This window comes from Zootoca vivipara, chromosome 1 (assembly GCF_963506605.1).
Source record: "Zootoca vivipara chromosome 1, rZooViv1.1, whole genome shotgun sequence".
Taxonomy (NCBI): domain Eukaryota; kingdom Metazoa; phylum Chordata; class Lepidosauria; order Squamata; family Lacertidae; genus Zootoca; species Zootoca vivipara.
Window position 1 is genome coordinate 105,591,687 of NC_083276.1, and position 18,092 is coordinate 105,609,778.

General features: G+C 41.9%; 2 protein-coding genes across 15 annotated transcripts in view; one reads left to right on the forward strand and one right to left on the reverse strand.

Moving 5' to 3' along the window:
• Nucleotides 1-5,234, reverse strand: part of CCDC148 (coiled-coil domain containing 148) — a 103,039-nt gene extending 97,805 nt beyond the window's left edge. The window contains exon 1 of one of the 3 annotated variants that reach the window (XM_035132036.2): nt 5,125-5,234. Coding sequence is in view for 1 of the 3 variants with exons in the window: in XM_060280036.1 (XP_060136019.1) it covers nt 825-870 (46 nt within the window). In the remaining 2 variants the exon portion in view is untranslated. Of the gene's footprint in view, nt 1-824; nt 4,289-4,364; nt 4,564-5,124 lie in introns of those variants that run through there. The other 2 variants (XM_035132025.2, XM_060280036.1) reach the window with 2 other exon arrangements.
• PKP4 (plakophilin 4) overlaps nt 4,613-18,092 on the forward strand; it is a 105,017-nt gene continuing 91,537 nt past the window's right edge. For 6 of the 12 annotated variants that reach the window (XM_035131930.2, XM_035131949.2, XM_035131994.2 and 3 more), the window contains exon 1: nt 4,614-4,850. The gene's annotated coding sequence lies outside the window, so the exon portion shown is untranslated. Of the gene's footprint in view, nt 4,861-5,211; nt 7,209-18,092 lie in introns of those variants that run through there. The other 6 variants (XM_035132012.2, XM_035131959.2, XM_035132002.2 and 3 more) reach the window with 4 other exon arrangements.

The window sequence follows — 18,092 nt, forward strand, 5'->3', positions numbered from 1 at the left end:
ATCTTGCTCACATAACACACTTTCAACCATGTACCCACTTGGATGCCATTATTATTATTATTATTATTACCCATTCTTCACTCTAAGGTCCCAGAATTTCACAGCTGCTTACTTTTAATTCTGCTGATTGTATTCATTTTATTGTTCAGTTTTTTGATGCAGTTTTAATTTGTGACTATGAAATTCTGGATATACAGAAGTATATAAATATTTTAAAATAAGTAAATAATAAATAAGTCTGAACAAAGCCTATGAGAACTTAAATAAAGCAGCAACAGTAAAACTAACTACATCTATTGCCTTGTTTATTTGTTTTTATTTGTGGGGTAGAACATCTTCCAAAACAGAACTTTTCCCCCAGTGCTTTTTCTTCCCTGCGGAAAATTTTCCTACCCATAACTTCATTAGTAACAGTGAATGGATGCCAACTGCAAATACAGTACTAAGCAAGTAAAGTAAGCATGCTAAATTAGATTACTCTCTTGGGCACTAGAAAAATCTCTGATGCAAACTGAAAATTATACTATGCAAATTACCCCAGTTCAAAAATTTTCAGGAAACCTACATCACTGACCACCACAGAAAAATTACAAGGGTCGAGAAATGTCCATCTGTTGAACATGCTAACATTTGGAACAAGAAACTGTTGAGTTACAGTCCAAATCTTACTCTTTATTTGCTAAGAAATACAGTGAAGAAGTGGCTGTTTTATCACAACCCACCAACCCAAATTCATTCTGTTCTTATTTTTAAATCAAACTGCAAAATTATGAACACCTTACACACATTTATACAGAATTTTCATTGATTTAAAACAAACTTACTTCCATGAGGAAATACTGTATGTTCATTCCACTTGAACTCTGGCATGCATTCAAAAGAAATATCTGTTACAATTTAATTTAGAAGTTTAAACATTTTTGAACTTTCCATAAGCTTTTTTGAAACAACTATGGAATATTCTGCAATATACTGACAGATAACTGCCCATTGCAAACTGGCATAGGATCTTTAGAAGTGACTGTATGCTGCCTTGGTTATTATATCCATACTTTTACATAAAAGTTAGCTTAGCTTCACACCCAAAAGAAGATGTTTCTAATCATGTAACAAGCTTTTATTTGTGTGCAATAGCATCAGCCCAGGGCATGAGCACAATAGTGTATTATACAAAAATTGGACTCAATCCAGAAGTGGTTACACATTAAAGCTGTAATTAGGCCTGAAGGTCTTTAGCTGGAAGTTTACGATGTAACATCAGCAGCACTAAATGAAATTATAGCCAACCAACAAAATTGAGGATGGAGACCCAGGGGAGGCGGGAAGGGAGGAATCCTATCACATTAACACTCTTATCCTAAAATCATTACTTGCAAGCTAGTCCAATTTATTTCAATAGGACTTAGTTCCATATAATATGTTTAGGGCTGGGTATTAGATGCGGAGTCCACTATAAAAATTTCACTGCAATAGTCTGAGTCGCCTACCATAGTTATGAATGGAAAAAGTGATAACCATGTGAAACTTTTCTACAGTTATCAAACACATACTAGAACATTAATCAGCTATAAAGCCAAGCTCCGTATTCTGAGAACAGGAAACCAATCCATGCTTTTTGTATATTGCATCTTTAAACAAACCCCAAATATACTGGTAGTTCTTTTTTCTTAATCACCTACAGCATAATATTTCAGAAACTCTTAGAAATGGATATGCCACAGAAAGTGAAGCTTCAGAGTTCCTACATTATCAAATTCCATTTTGCTCCTAGATGGTCTTGTGGTATGTAATCTTAAAGACTGTCAGCGATCCAGGAACTGATTTTTGTTGTTGTTGTTCTGTTCTTGCCCTCATAAACTGTGAGAGAAAAGTTTCAGAAGCTGTGTTTAGTGTTAAAGTAGCCATTTGGAATGTCTCCTAAGGAAAATTACAGAGCAGTCCTACACTTCCATTATGCCTGGGGTGGTATATATGCCTCTACGCCTGCAAAACGATGACCACATTCTTATACATGATTAGCCCAGGTGTGAAGAGGAACACACATAAAGTACAAAAACATTTTTTTTACGAAGACCAGCAGGCATCCATCATCACTGGAAACACCACCAGTGTCTAACAATCATGTCCACATGCAGAGGGATGCAATGAACTCACCTCTGGGACATGCTCCCAGCACACACACATCCCACCACAACATACAGAATGATACCAAAGCAAACACAATCCATCAGCACGGGCAACAACATTGGCAAAGCTAGGCTCCAGGGATCCCTACAGATTACATCTTAAATCCGCTTGTAGTACAGTACTCACAACCACTGTTTTGGAGTACAAAACGCAAAGTGGAAGGGGGAAAAAACCTTCAGCACCCACACAGCTCCCAGGATAGGATGTCTCCAGAAGGCACACAGAGCACTCCTGGGACAAAGGTTCAAGGGCCACCCAGGAAAGGGGAAAAAAATATTTTGCCAACCATATAAGAGGATGAGCCAGGACATGCTGAAGTCAATGGGGATATTTTTTATTTTATTTTTTGCACCATCAAAAGGAGTGTGGTCATGGACTGAAGGATTATAGAATATGGCGTAAACATTCTCCTGTCCTCTGCCACCTAACCTCTGCCCATGACTCTACTCCAGATCAGCTATTCTGCCGATGTCTTCAATGGTGGATTGGCTCCACCAGCAGCATGTTCAACTGGTGTTTCTGTGGTATTCAGTCAGCAGATCTATCATGGCAGCAGTATGTTGGTCATCCTCCAGTGTGGAAGGACTTTCACCAAATCACACAACCCCAGATCTCAAGTACAGGATTGCACCCTTATTTAGGGCTGCCATACACCTGGAATGGAATTTCAAAGGCAGAAGTGACGTCCGGGGGGAATATCCGGAAGGCGGCGGTATGTTCTGAATTGAAAAACTGTTCAACAACTTTGGGGTTTGTCTAAAAAAAACTCAACAACTTTTGAGGCGTCATGAAATATGGCAACCCTACTCATTGGCAGTTTCTTACAATAGCATCTTACTCTCTTCCAACTTTTCAGTATCAGCGCTGATCACAGCTGCAACACAAATCTGAAGTTCTAAAGGCACTTTTATCAAATATTTAGGCAGGCAGGTGCCTGGGATTCTTCCAGCCTGTAGTGGTTAGTGCATAACAATTACATTACTGCAGGAGAAAGGCATAAGTGCCAAGTTAAAACCCTGTGCCATAAACACACAGTGTAGCTGCCAACATTCCAGAAATGAGAAGCAGGACATTATTGTATACTTGTAACACACCCTATTCTGACACTAGCTCTCCTCCCTATTGCACATTGCTGAAGGCTCTTTCTTGACTCCTGCATTTCCATTTTTAAAGCTTGTGAATGTTTAATGTTTAATCTCACAATGGATGTGGTTCTATTTAGTATACCGTAGCTGTACCTCAATCACAACTAGCAACAACTAGCATCTCAATAGGATTGAAGGGAAGAATCATCAGGAGGATTGAAAGAAAGCAGTACACTGGCATTTTGTATTTAGACAATCAAGAAAGAATCAGCATTGCTGCAGTCTGGAGGCAATCATATGATTTAAAAACAAAGAGGATGTTATATGAGAATAATAACTGCTCTATAACAACTACTATATATTTTGGGAAGTTGTTTGTTCACGATACATTTAGACATTTCTTAAGATAGATAACACGCTGGTTCCTGAGTTCAAGGAGCAGATTTTAGTCTATGTTTTTATACAAATGGATGTCATTTTGAATCAAGATGGCAGACTGAAGCTTTCAAAACTGCACTGATTTTTTTGGTTTCTTGGAATTCTCGAGAAACACTGGGTATGAAGCTGCTAGTGTTATCCTAGGTTCCCCTGTTCGGTCAACATGGCCTCAAAGGGAACAGAAGCTATGTCAGTTGTGGTGGAGTGTAGTAATTTCCCCTCCCACTGGAGTCAAGGAGAAGGAAAATGAAAAAACCTCCTACCCTGCCCCACTGTCACCACAACTATGAAGGCAGTGGTTTCTCCACCATGGAATATTCTGCACCACTAATATTGGTTTTACACCCTACTCACTTATTAGCTTTAGAGATGAGAAGACGGTAACTTTAAAAACAGCATTGTATGAATGTGGAGCCATTTCTGGCGGGAAATGAGGAGCCCACACGTGCGTGTGTTTGCGCGCGCGCGCAGAAAGAACAACGCAAAGGTTGCCACCCTATGATAATGTCTTGAGGGCAAGCCCCACAGTGGCCATAGGATCCGCCTACGGCGTTTACTCCTTCCTCTTCCAGGTTTTTTTTTTTAATCACATAATAATTCCACTTCCACTCCCACTCCCACCACCCCGGGAAGTCCCAACATCTCTATACACACCCAACGGCCGCCCCTCCCCTGCAAAACGCCCGCCTGGCCTGAAGGAACCGCAGCCTTCCCTTCTTCCACTCCGCTGGGTCTCCTCACAGCATCAGTAACCTTAGCAACCTCAGGCCTCCCCTCCATTGGCCGGTTTGACGCGAGCCGGCGGCCAATGGCGACCCCTCCCGAGGCTCTCTGCTCCAATCGGGGCGAGGCGCAGGGCAGGGCGCCTTGTTGACGTCTAGCTCCGAGAAGGGAGGAGGAGAAGCGAAGGGGCGGGAAGAAGCGGGAGCAGAGAGCCTGCGAGGAGGGAGGAGGAGGAGGAGGAAGAGGAGGAGGAGGTCTCCTCTGTGCTGCTCGGCGGTGGCACATTAGCACCACGATCATGGACACCCCGGGGTAGGGGCCCTTCCCGGCGGGGTGGCTGCGGCCCCTCCGCGCAAGCAGAGACCCAGCGCCGGCGGGGCGCCCCCTTCCCAGCCCAGCCCGCTCCGTCTGAACGCGGTGAGTGGAGGTATCTCAGCCGCTCTGTCTCCGAGGGAGGGAGGGAGGGAGGGAGGGAAGGCAGCTCAGTATCCAGGGCTGCGGCGGGTGAAGGAAAAGAGGGGCACAGAAACCTGTGTTGGGGTGGGGGGAATCTTCCTGGGTTGGAGGAAGGGACCAAGGAAGGAAATCTCCACTCCCCCGGACCTTTCCCCCCAACCACCTTCCCCTTGTTCTTCTTAAGCTTCTTTCAAAACTCTCCCTCCTTCGCCTCTTCCCTTGGCTCCTGGCTTACCTGCTTCCTCTCCAGCCTGCCTGAGCTCAGATCTCCTGCTCGAAAATTGTTTTGCTCTGCTCTTTTTTTGCCTCCTGCTCGCCTCTTCCTTCCCATCTTACTCTATCCCCTTCACGAAGATCTGCTTTTTGTTTTTTTATTTTCCCCCTCCCAGCACCCCCCTCTCTTACACACACACCAGATTTGCCAAGCTCCATAATTAGTCCCTCCCTTGGTAAAAATGTGTTTCCTCTGCTTCGTTTGGCTCTGCTTAAACTGCCTATCCCTTCCTTGCTTATTCAGCCCCTTTAACGTCCTTAAAAACATCGCTACTCAGTTTTTCTCCTTTCCGTCATCGCCTTCTCCAAAGATCCACTCATTTACCCTCTAAGTAACCTTTCCCGTTGGTTCTCATCCTTTCCCTCTAAACACCTCTGCCCTGCTTGTGATTCCATCCTAAAACATGAGTCTTTCGATTACTCTTCCCTCCTCCTCTCCCCAGAGTGTCCTCCCCCCCATCAGTTTCCCTTCCTTCTCAACCGGCTCCACCTAAATATCCTGCTTTCTCATGTTAACAACTTCCCTTATAGAAATTCCTTCCTCTTTATTACTGATCTCCTTTGCCCTTCCTTGCATAATTAGGCTTCCCATGAATCTACCTTCCTGTATGGTATCTCCGCCCTCAAATACCTATCCCCATCAAGTGTCTTGCTTAATCTCAGTTTTACCCCTTTGCCCTGATAATGTTTTCCCCCTCCAGTATCGCAAAATATCCCCTAAAAACACTCTCAATACATTAGTATTCCCTTTTCTTAACCTCATTTCTTGCTTTCTAAACCTTTGCATTTCCCTCATTAATAGATGATCATTTCCTTAAATAGCTTCCCTTTTTAGTTCTGGCCTCTTCTCAAAGTGAACGTCCTCTGGTTCCTATAAAGCTTTTTATACTCTATTTTACCAGTAATACTGCTTTTCAGTATTTCCCCCCCCCTGTACTTTTTCATTCACTGAGCCCCAGTAAAACCCCACGCCCTTGTCTGCCTGAGTTTAAGCCCCTTCAATCCTCCTCTGCCTTTTGCATGTCCTTTAAACCCTTAAATTCCCTGCCCATTCCTTCATCTTTGCTGGAATTCCCCATGTTCTCTTGGTATAAATTTCTTCCTGTTTCTTTAGCCTATTGTATTTAAAAGCGGGGAGGGACAACAATGTCCTATCCCCTTCCTCTTGTTTCCCTGGTTAACCAGCTGCTTTCAACCCCCCCCCTTTTCTCTTCCTGGCCCTCTAAATCCTTCCCTCTTAACCTGCAGTCTCCCCTCACTCGACCTCGCCCCCATCTTGTATTTTCTCCCATTTGCTTGTTAGAGCCACATGCAACCAGGCTCGAGGAATGTCTGTGGCGTTCCTGCTTTCTCTTTATCTCTCTTTCTCTTTGCCCTGGGTTTCCTCAGTAGGGGACCCCCAACTACCGGTACTGTCCCTCTGCAGTCACTCTGTAGGGAGAGGGAGGGAGGGGGCAGCGGCAGCGACTGCTTGGTTTTGGCTGCATGTTTGAGGAGTGCGACAGACGGTGGTGGTGTGTGGACGGAAGCTGCTGGCGCTCTGGGCGAATGAGAAGGCAGGTGTGTGCCTGTGTGTGGGAGGGGGACACGTTGTTTGTTCCTGGAGCTTTTAGATAGTGCAGGAATGCATGGAATGCCTCGGAAGCCCGCTGCAACAGATCGCTTCTTGCCCAGCTCTCTGAACAGCCAAAGGTCACTGGACCATCTCTTGAACAGCAAAAAAAGAAAAAGCCCCGTTCCTGCCGCCTTGCTGCAGAGAGAGGAGAAGAAGCAGTAGCTGTACTGCATGCTTTAAGCATGGCATCACACAGGATCAGAGTCTAGTCAGATTCCTCCCCTTGAAGGCTACTTTTGATGGCCCTTCTAATGACTGTTGGTTTGACCTATCCCTGTTGAGCAAGGCAAGAGCTTGCCTTACCCCCTCTCTTTCAAACGTATTTTGTGCCAAGTTATGATTCAGACGTCATTCCGTTCAGTACTGTAGCATTTTGGTACATGACTCAAAGCAGAGCTATGGAAACTGAGGGAAGCCCTGCAGAAAACCAGGTGAGGACCAGAGGGAAAAATGTATTAAAGCTGTGTGGCATTATAAGAAGAATTTTACAACATATTCCACCCCCCTCCCCCCTCCCCATTCTATTCAGTGTGTGAAACTATAATCTAGAGATGTTTTCATATGGAGCATTGGAGGGATAACTGTTTCTTATCAATAGTGAGCTTCATTTACACCCCTATAATGTCGATCAGATTAAAGAACAGAGAGGCAAGTGTTTTACTAGAGATGGGGCAGAGAGGACTGTCTGGTACTGTTAAATTACTGGGCGTGTCAATTACCATTTGGAACAACACAGAATGGCAGCAGGACATAACAATTGCCAGCATGTCTTTCCCCAGATTTATGTCTCGTACCATGTATTAGGTCTATTCATCTATTGAAGCTGCCAAAACCGTTTAACTTGATATTTGTGAGGAGGGGGCTTGGGCTGGTGCAGGGGTGGGGGTGGGGAAGGGAGACAAAACAACATGTTGAAAAGTTTGGAGCACAATGGTTCGGCCATAGGTAAAAGGGAATAATGTGCATGTCTGAACACGATCTAAAAGTAGTTGTTTTCTGTTTCATTTTTCCTCTTCTGCCAGATGAAAAGAAATAATTATTATCCTTAGGTTAAGAAGAAATTGTAGTGGTAGCTGCCAAAGCAAGTCCCAGAGCATTTCACATAGTTGGCTGTTCTGACATGTTTGGGGCAGTTCTTCGAAATAGGAGATGGTGGTTTGGCTATTACTTTTAATTGAAAGTTGCCTGCACAAGAGCATTTTAAAAACTGTAATATACCTTGCTTCAAAACAGATATTGCTGTTGCCCTGATGAAGTGCTTTATATTCAAAGGCGTCAGCCGTCTTGTATGCTGAATGCTATTTTATGAGTGTTGATGTGTGCTTTTTTAACTGTAAAACATACTTTTGAGTTTCAGTGAAATTTAAAACATACACACACACACACACACACACCTCTGATGTATTTATTGTAAGCAGCATCCTGTGCATCCTGACTGTCACTTGTTCTGTCCTCACTACTGCTCTGTATTGAGCCCATTAAATACAGCAATGTGTACAGTCAAAACTGGAGTGTTCTTGGGAGATTCCTAGGCACCTAATGCTTTATACATCTTGCATTGACATTGTGCTTCTGAAGGATTGCTTGAATTACCATGTTTGGATGGAGCTTTGTAATTGTTACATAGAATTAATGTGGACCAAATGACAGCACAGTTTTCCTTTCTGAATAAAGGAATTTGGGTGATATTAAAATAGGATAAAATGCATTTTGAAGATTTCTTATGCAACAGTAATTACCAGTATACTTAAGCACTGTAACTGCTTGATAAATACCTATATTCGTATCCCTAACTCACTCCCAAATGATATTGGCTGCTCGGAACTTCCTTTACTCATTCTCTGGTGGTTCAACAATTTCAGAGCCTGCAAATTTCAAGCTCCCTCCCAAACTTGCTCATCTGCAACCATTCCTAGAATCATCAGAACCCGCTATGTCTCCACCCATTCTCACTGTCTGATTTTGGCACTAGAGTAGCCTCAAATTCTTTCCCCCACCCCTTCCACCTCAGTGCTTTGGTGACACCAGCTGTTTTCTCACAACTACAAGCTTTACCTTTTCTAGATATTACTCCTTTTGCCACCAACCTATTTCCCAGCTATAGAGGATATTTCACCAGGGTGTTTCTTTTTAAATGGCAATCTCTCTCTTTTGTTTAGGTACTGTGTTTCAGATAATAAAGTGAATCCCTGATCTTATGACATATAAAGTATAGCATCTCCTCAAGAATGATTGAATGAAGTGATTTCATATTGTAAGAGCAATCCAATAAGATGTTTTCTGTACTGAGGTGAAACACATTCTGAGGGAATTGCAGTAGAAGTCTGGTGTGAGAAGCCATTCTCTTTATTTTAAATGTCTTAATTATCACAATAGATCTTCATACTTGCAGTATAGGCTTAATAAACCCAATAGGATCACTAAGGTTTTTGTCCTGCCTGGAAATCCTTGTTCACATATTCTGAGTGTAGTGCAACCAGCTATTGAATCAAAGGGCAAAAGTGTTCATGGGGTGAAGGAGCAGGTGGAGGGGGGGGAGTTAGGAGATTGGAGAGGACAAAACAGAATATAAACAACCCACTTCCCTTTTGTTTGACCTCTTACCAGTATTACAGTACTTTTAAAAAGATAGCTGTGCTACCTGGATTATTTGTAATGCAGTAAGCCTGTGATTTATGCACATTTAAAATTAGCTTGGGGAAGTCCTACCTGCCATTGAACTCAATGTGCTTTAGCTTTAGGTGCAATTCCTGGAACGCAACCCCTGTAAATTGTGGGATTGCTGTATTGATTTTTTTTAAGATTATATACAGGATACTGAAATAACCGCTGTACCATTTTTTAAAAAAAATACATTTTCATATGTAGACAGGTTGATCCAATGCATTTTTACTAGGTGGTCTAATGCAAGTATAGGGATTCTTACTCATCTCTGCATAATCTTGACCTCATTTTCAGCCTCAGGAAAAATAAGGCAAATCATGTCAATAGCTAGATTTGCCCTACATAATACATTTGTAGACTTGCTGCTCAAGAGTGGCCTTTCTGGAGATACATGCAGTGACTGTTCCTTCAAGACTGAGATATATGATCTACATCTACACCTCCAGCTTGGACACTTGGCAACAGGTTGCAATAGCTTCCCAAGAACAGTTGTGATGTGGCTAACAACTTCAACCAATTATTAGTAATAAATAAATGTTTATTGCCCTTTCCAGCATACTTGTGGAACTATCTTAAGGCCTGCCCAAAAGCCATGGAAGGTGGAAGTGGGGATGGGAGAACATCTGCATTTTTTCTCTGGCTTCAGAGGCACAGAGTGGATTCATGCCAGTGTTTCTAGCCTGGTGCAGGCAGCCACAGTATAATGCACATTCCATTCCTGGGAGCCAAGGACTGGGCTGTTTCCACTGAATTTGGTGACAAATAAGGATGGATGGGACAGAGGGAGACAGAAATGGAACAAAAATAGAGGCTAAAGAAATGGGAGGGGGAAAGCAGTAACAGCTAAGGGTACAGAAAAATCTGTACTGGTGCAGAGAGGGAAAGGGGATAAAATTGGATATTGATAGACGTATAGGGTGGTGAAAGAAGAGAGAAATAGGTGAGAGTTGGTACAGTACTTCAGATAAATCTATGGAATGGGGGAAATGGATGCAGAGGGAAAAGGAGAGTTTAGCTTGAGAAGTGGGGATACAGAGGCACCAGAGAAATAGGGGTATGCAGAGATCTTTAAGTAAGCCACAGACTTTGGTTTGTGACAGCTTGTGTTACTTTACAAACTGAGAACCACCAGTTAGTGTGTCCTCCTTTCATGCTGATGTGCAGCATGTAATGGACCAAAACAATGCATAGATTAATTTTCAAATTTTGGTTCTTGGCAGGGCAGTTTTCTTCAGAAGCAGTTAAAAATCCAGCCACTGACAAGAGCTTCTCCTCCTGAACTGCATTAATATTATTTATGATTAATAATAATAATAATAATTAATAGCATTTTCTATTCAGGGATGGCCTCAGCTAAAATTCTGCACAAGGAGTACTGTTTTCAGTCATTTGAGGCCCTTGGCACATGCTTGGTTTGTCTGTCGGCAAATACAGTAGCCAGCAGAGGATGGGGACAACAGAAATGAGGGTGCACAGGTACCTGGGATAATACAGGACGTTTGCTATGGAAAAAGAGTAGGTAGCTGAGAAATGGGGCTTTAGGGAACCCTCTAGACCAGTGGTCCTCAACCTTGGGTCTCCAAATGTTTTTGGCCTACAACTCCCATGATCCCTAGCTAGCAGGATCAGTGGTCAGGGATGATGGGAATTGTAGTCTCAAAACATCTGGAGGCCCAAGGTTGAGGACCACTGCTCTAGACAACAGGGGGGGGGAACTGGTTGCTGAGAGTGGGGACACAGAACTGGTGGTGAGAGAGAGCATGGAAAGGAGGGTGAGTTCTTAGCTCTTCAGAGAGATGTGTAGCTGTGTAAAGAAAGGAGAAAGCAGGCTGTGAGACACAGAAAATTAGGGTGTAAGGGAAAATAACTTTAAGAAGCTATATATACATGTTGGAATAACAGCCCTTTAAGCTTTTCCGTGGTTAATGCAGTGATACAGTCCTCTTAGAAAGGGAAGTATAACTTTGTCCTGAAGGTAATATGAATTGTGTACTTCTGTACCAGAGGGCTGTTCTAAGGCAGCTACCGTATGTTGACAGTGTTAAATTCAAAATATCTTTTAAAAATAATTACGTCTTTTGAGGACTGTATAACACATACATACCGCTTTGTTATAGTGGAAAGCTTTAACCACCTAACACAGGGTAAGGAACTTGTGCTCCCCCCCCCCGAAGTTGCTGAACTGCAGCTCCCATCATCCCTGAACATTGGCCCTAACGTTTGGTGATGATGGCAGCTGTACCCTCCAGATGGTTTAGCCCAGTGGTCCTCAACCTTGGGCCTCCAGATGTTTTTGGCCTACAACTCCCATGATCCCTAGCTAGCAGGATCAGTGGTCAGGGATGATGGGAATTGTAGTCTCAAGACATCTGGAGGCCCAAGGTTGAGGACCACTGGTTTAGCCTACTAGCTTGGGGAAGATTTGTCTAGATCAGGCATCCCCAAACTTTAGCCCTCCAGATGATTTGGACTACAATTCCCATCTTCCCCGACCACTGGTCCTCTTAGCTAGGGATCATGGGAGTTGTAGGCCAAAACATCTGGAGGGCCGCAGTGGCATGGCAGCCCTAAGGGAAAAATAGGTCAAGAATATATCTGTTATTCCAGATATTGCCTTGAACTAGCCAGCCAATTACATGGTTGAAGGTTTCTAGCTCTTTGGGATTGTTGCCAGCAAGGTGGAATACCAGACAAATATGAGAAGTAGTTCCTTCCGTATACAGTGGTACCTCGGTTGTCAAATTTAATCCATTCCAGAAGACCGTTCGACTTCCGAAACGTTCAACAACCAAGGCACAATGGACAGTTGGCAAATTCTATTGAGAAAATGGAGAAATGTGCCTTGGAAGCGCTTTCGAAAACGGAAGCATTCACTTCCAGGTTTTTAGCATTTGAAAACAGAAATGTTCAGCTTCCGAAGCGTTCAGCAACTGAGGTACCACTGTATATAAATAATGTCTGTAACTGGCAATGCAGTAATATGCCTCCTCCTTAATAAGTCCCATTGTGTTAAATGGGACTTACTCACAAACAAGAAGGTATCGGATTGTGGCATCTGACTTCTATTTTTGACAGTGTTTTAGCTGTTGAGTTGGAAAACCCTTAACAATAGAAACAGTTACCCTAGCCAGCAAATAACTGGCAGACATTTTGGCAATTTCATAGTCCAAATTCTAACTTCTTCCTCTGGTTACGCTTGGAGTTGGTTCTTATGCCATCCTGGGGGAGTGTTTGTCACTTTCATGTAGTGAATCTTCACACAGCTTCAATAATCCATGTAATAATAAAATCATTGGGAGGGGGGAGGGAACGGCTTCTCACCACAACAGTGCCACTTCTCCCAAGGCTCTGTACAATTTCAGCATTACCTAAGTTATTGGTGTAGCATGGGAGCTACGGTATCTTGCAGGAACAAGCATATCACTAAAGCAACGTGAGAGTTATCCCTATGTCTGCTGTCCTGTGCAGAATGTTTACATTACAAAGACTGAAGGATCATAAATTCTAGATCAGGTAATATTACTCTGATTACATAGCAAAGCATTCGTGACACTCATATGTGCACTCGTGGTTGCTGTACTATCTCAAATTTTCCTTTTTATTGGACAAATTGTGTGTATGCACTACTGAAATAAGATACCTAAGTTTAGAGTTGCATAGAAGGCTTTTTCATGTTTGACTAATAAGGGCAGATCCGATATAGTAACCCTTGTAAAATGTAGACTGAAATTGTGTTTACATACAGTTGAGAAGTTTGTTGGAAAACTTTTTTGGTAAATCTAACACACAAGCTTCATAAAACAAACTTTATTGAAATAAGAGGGAAGTGGCTCAGGAAGTGTCAATTCTAAGTTCACTACCCCCTTTTCAGCAACTGGTCCCATTGCCACTGAAATGATCTTCCTTCCAGTCCCAGTTGAGAATTAGAATTTACATTTTGCTGCTAAGAATATTTTGTAGCCATCAGTGGAACTTTTGTTCTCCTCTCCTCTGAATACATAGGGGTTGTGTGGTTATCCAAAGCTTGAAGTAAATGTCTATGTGCATGCGCACACACATATAGTAATGAAATAATACTTGTATGGATTAGCTGCATAGTTTCTTCTAAAAATATCAAGTAACTTTCCCTCTAAAATTTAAGTGATTTCCTCAGAAAAGCTTTGACAACTTTGAATACTATCTGTGGGCCAAACTACACAAGAACCAAGAGATCTTCTAGATCACTTGACATTGTAATTTCCTTTTTTACAGCAGGCTGGGGTGCATGGATCTGATTTTGGTGATCAGAGCAATGGTACTGAGGGATGAGTATTTAACCTTGCTCTGTTTCCCCCTGCACAGTGTTAGCAGTTTCAGGGTAGGAGATGGAAGGGAAAACCCTATGAGCAGAAGGGTTTAGAAACCTCCTTAGTGCTGCTGCTTTGATCAGAACCAGAAACTCCCACAGCTACAAAGTAAAAATGCCATGCGATCCCATCACTGATTTCCTGTATCTTACGAAATTTAGCCATAACAATCCAGTTGATTATAATTATGTTTCAAGTAAATAGGAGTATGACTGCAGCCTTGCTTTCTTGGTACAGGTTATGAATGTATAATGAACTTTTATGACCAGCTCTGTAGGATGACTTTTCTGAAATTAAAGAAAAATGTACGGTATTTTGTCAATCCAGTTTTAGGAATAGCTTTGGGGTTTTTTCAGGTTAGAGTTTTGTTTGTTGTTCTTGGAGCAAATATATTTTTCTAGGTTCATTGATTTAGTAAAAAGTTGTTTGCAGATAAAAAATATAGAATTCTGCCTGCAGCCAAATTTGGTTAAGCTGACTACAAGTTGAAGAATCTATTTTTATCTAATTCAGCCAAATTTGACTTAAGTGAAAAATGGTTCTACATCGGTGGTAACATCCTAGGATCATACCGTCTTTGCTAGGCAGGACACTCTGGTCTGCTTGACAGAACAGTTCAATAGTAGAAGGGAAGGAGAAATAAAATTTGCCAGCCATAAGTGTTGCCAATGGCATACTCTGGGTCAGTCAAGAAATTCACCATGGGGCTTTGCCAGACTAGCATCTCTAATCTCTTAACCATGGTTAAATTACTGGGCATATGGCACAAGACCATAAACTTCCACCATTGCCAATCTCCTTTCTGATGTGAATTTCCTATGCCATTTTTAACCATGGTTAAGCATGACACCAGCAGTTAACAGTAACTTGGGTTCCCTCTTAACCCAAGTTTTTAGCCATGATTAACATAAAACCCAAAGTAGTGTTAACTACTGTTGCCATGCTTAGCTTTTGTTGACATTACATGTAGTGTTAATATCAACCTAGAAATTAGTTAGAACTTAGAACCTGCGGAAGACTTGTGCCATGTAGGGGATAAACTTGCTTACAATGTCTTAACTGTAGGTAAAACTCAGTGTTACTTCTGCACAAGCTGTATGTCTCAAAAGACATCTGTTTGAGGTCACTGAGGATTTTCTTGTTTATTGAACTCTCCAAAAGAATGACAGTGCTACGGTACTTACGGTATTCCTAATAGTCTAGAATACTTTGCATTTTCATATATGTTCTCTGCAATAATTAACCAATTGCTGCTTTCTTTGTTCAAAAAAGGCAGCAGTTCTTTGAGAGGCTGGTAGTATTTGTCCAGATGTCAAGTGAAAAAAGCTATAACTGAAGCAGTTGACCTTCTGCCTCCACCTCTATGCTCATGCATTAACTAACATTTAAACTTTGTGCTTGACATAAACACTGAATCTTTGCTGCCAATTCCTGGCTCAACTGCCTTCCCAAACAGAGCCCTCATATAACAAAATGCTCTAAATGCTACAACCAAGAAGTGGCCTGGTTGCCAGTGACTCCTAGCTTTTCCTCAGTTTTTAATATGCATATAATTTTGATGGCTGTGCAAGTTGACAACCTCAGGATAATACTGATAATATGAAAGACTTAAAGTGTTAGGAAACACTTTCTAGACTACGTGTATGCTTTTAGTCTTTTGCAGGCATCATATTGCAGACTTTCTAAATATGACTTCAGAACGGTGTTAGAAAGTCAGATATATAAGCTAGGGGCTAAATGGCTCCTTGCAGTTGACAAAACGGAATGCCTAATTGTCATTTTTGGGCAAGACGGTCCTAAAGTCTTATTTTTCAAATGAAGGAAAGACTGTGATTGTTTATCAGATTGTTTATCGGTTAAACATCTGGCTAGTGACAACCTTGAGCTAGGTTAAGAATGTTGGGAACTTAAAGAAGAAAAGTCTCTTGATCCAGGGAAAGTCCACAAATATAGTGGCCTATTCCTGCCTCTTTTTCTTAATGGTGAACGGACCATTCATAACCTAAGAATATTCTTCACAACTGTGAGCAGGGCAGTGGGGTGGGGTAAGTAAAGACAAGCTACAACAATTGACTATAATGTTGTTCACTGCTCCTGCTCAGGCTGCAGTGCACACACACACAAAAAATAGTTATTGAAATTCATTCTGATTGTGCAGATAAAATATAACCGATATAATTCTACAGGATGTGGTATCAGTGCGTGAAAATAGCCCAGATCCAATGATCCTCAGGCATGTACCTCCAATTGGTGAATATGTCAGGCGCCATCTTTGCACCAGAGCATCTTTGCATGGTCGCAAGTGGCCAATAGCCAGGTGCAAAATGTGCCCGGTGCCTGGCTAATTTTGAACACTGCTTCAGAATTAACAAGGCCTAGAAGAGCACTTGGAGCAGTTTTGATGAAAGCTGAGATTCCTAGGAATGAGAGAGAGTAACTGCAAACCACACTTGCACTAGTATAGTCCTGGCTATCAAACTGAGTGCTCTATGTTAGAAGACTCACTTTGTCTTAAAGTTTAAGTCTCTCATTCTAAGCCTACTGGCTTGTAAATCCCATTACATTTCTAGGTAAATGTGTCGAAGGTGTATTACAATTCTCAGTGCAAGTAAGAAAACCTATTAAGAGAGCATTGGAGGTAGGTGCTTATGTTGGAAAGGACACACTTCTATGGTTGATTGGTATGAGGCCTCTTAAACGTTTTCAGAAAAAGACAGAGTGTTTTAAGTTCCATTGAATCTAATAGTGCAATCTTGTGTGTGCTTGCTCAGCAGTCAGTCTCACCAAGTTGAATGGGACTTACTATGTAGTGTTCATGGAATTGCAGCCCAAGTAGGTTCTGTCTGTAAATCTAGCTTATAAAACTAACAATGCCACTTCAGAGCATTATTGAAGATAGGAACTAAGTATAACCTCTCTACAGCAAGCCTTCCTAGCAGTCATGGAGACAACACTGTTCCCTATACTGTAACTGCTTTTGTTTTTGTTTTCTTTATTACATATGTTCATCTTTTTAGATAATTAAGATTCTTTGGATTATAATTCTTAAGTGGGTTCTGTTTCATACTGAGGTTTTGTTTGTACTTAACCTGTATAGATGTGATGCTTAGTAACGGATTTTGCAGTTCTGCTGCTGTATTTAGAGAGAGCCTGGTTGCTTAGTTACCTTTTTTTTTCTTATGTGGAAAGCCGCCCAACAACAAAAATATAGATTCGGTTACAACTGTAAGTACTCAATATTTATCTGTATCACAAAAGTACCCTGGGATATCACATGCATTTTTCTAGCACCAGGTATTAGCTAGACATGTACTAAATGGCAGTCTTGTATTGCAATTTAAAAGGCAAGTTTTAGCTGATTGTAGAGAGAGGATACCAATATATGTGAGGGTGAGAGTACCACAGATAGAATGAAACGTTTCAAAGGTGATTTAAAAAACTTGTGAAATGCTTCATTTTGGTTACCTAAAGGTAAAGGGAACCCTGACCATTAGCTCCAGTTGCAGAAGACTCTGGGGTTCCGGTGCTCATCTCGCTTTATGGGCCGAGGGAGCCAGCGTACAGCTTCCGGGTCATGTGGCCAGCATGACTAAGCCGCTTCTGGCGAACCAGAGCAGCGCATGGAAACGCCGTTTACCTTCCCGCCAGAGTGGTACCTATTTATCTACTTGCACTTTCACATGCTTTCGAACTGCTAGGTTGGCAGGAGCAGGGACCGAGCAACAGGAGCTCACCCCGTCGCTGCAATTTGAACCGCTGACCTTCTGATTGGCAAGCCCTAGGCTCTGTGGTTTAACCCACAGCGCCACCCGCTACCTAGTTGCCAGCAATATAGATGTTACAGATCCAATAGAGCCTGTCTATTTGCCAGTCCAGGGAGTATGACTTGCCAATATAAGACAATAGTCATTTATCAGTCTAGATTATGTTCTGTATTTCTTAGTGAGCCTTTAATTTTACCGTGTTAAGAGTCTGAATAGCTATTACAAACCAGAGCATTCTACTCCTGTGATTTAGTGTGTTGTGTAAATTATCTTTTGCATTGTTCCCATGATATGAAACATACCAGACTGGATGTTAATTTTATTAGCAGAATTTCCACACTGAGCTGTAACAAAACTATACAGTACTACCACTGAATGTGTAGCTAAAAGAGCGTACTGTATTAAAATAGATTGCTTTTTGAGTTTTTTTACATGATAGCTTCTAAAATGTACTTTTCCATATTTTTTACCAATATTGATTAACTTCGATAAATAAATTGCAAATCTTGAATAATGTGTGCTTCAGTTCCATAAATCAGGA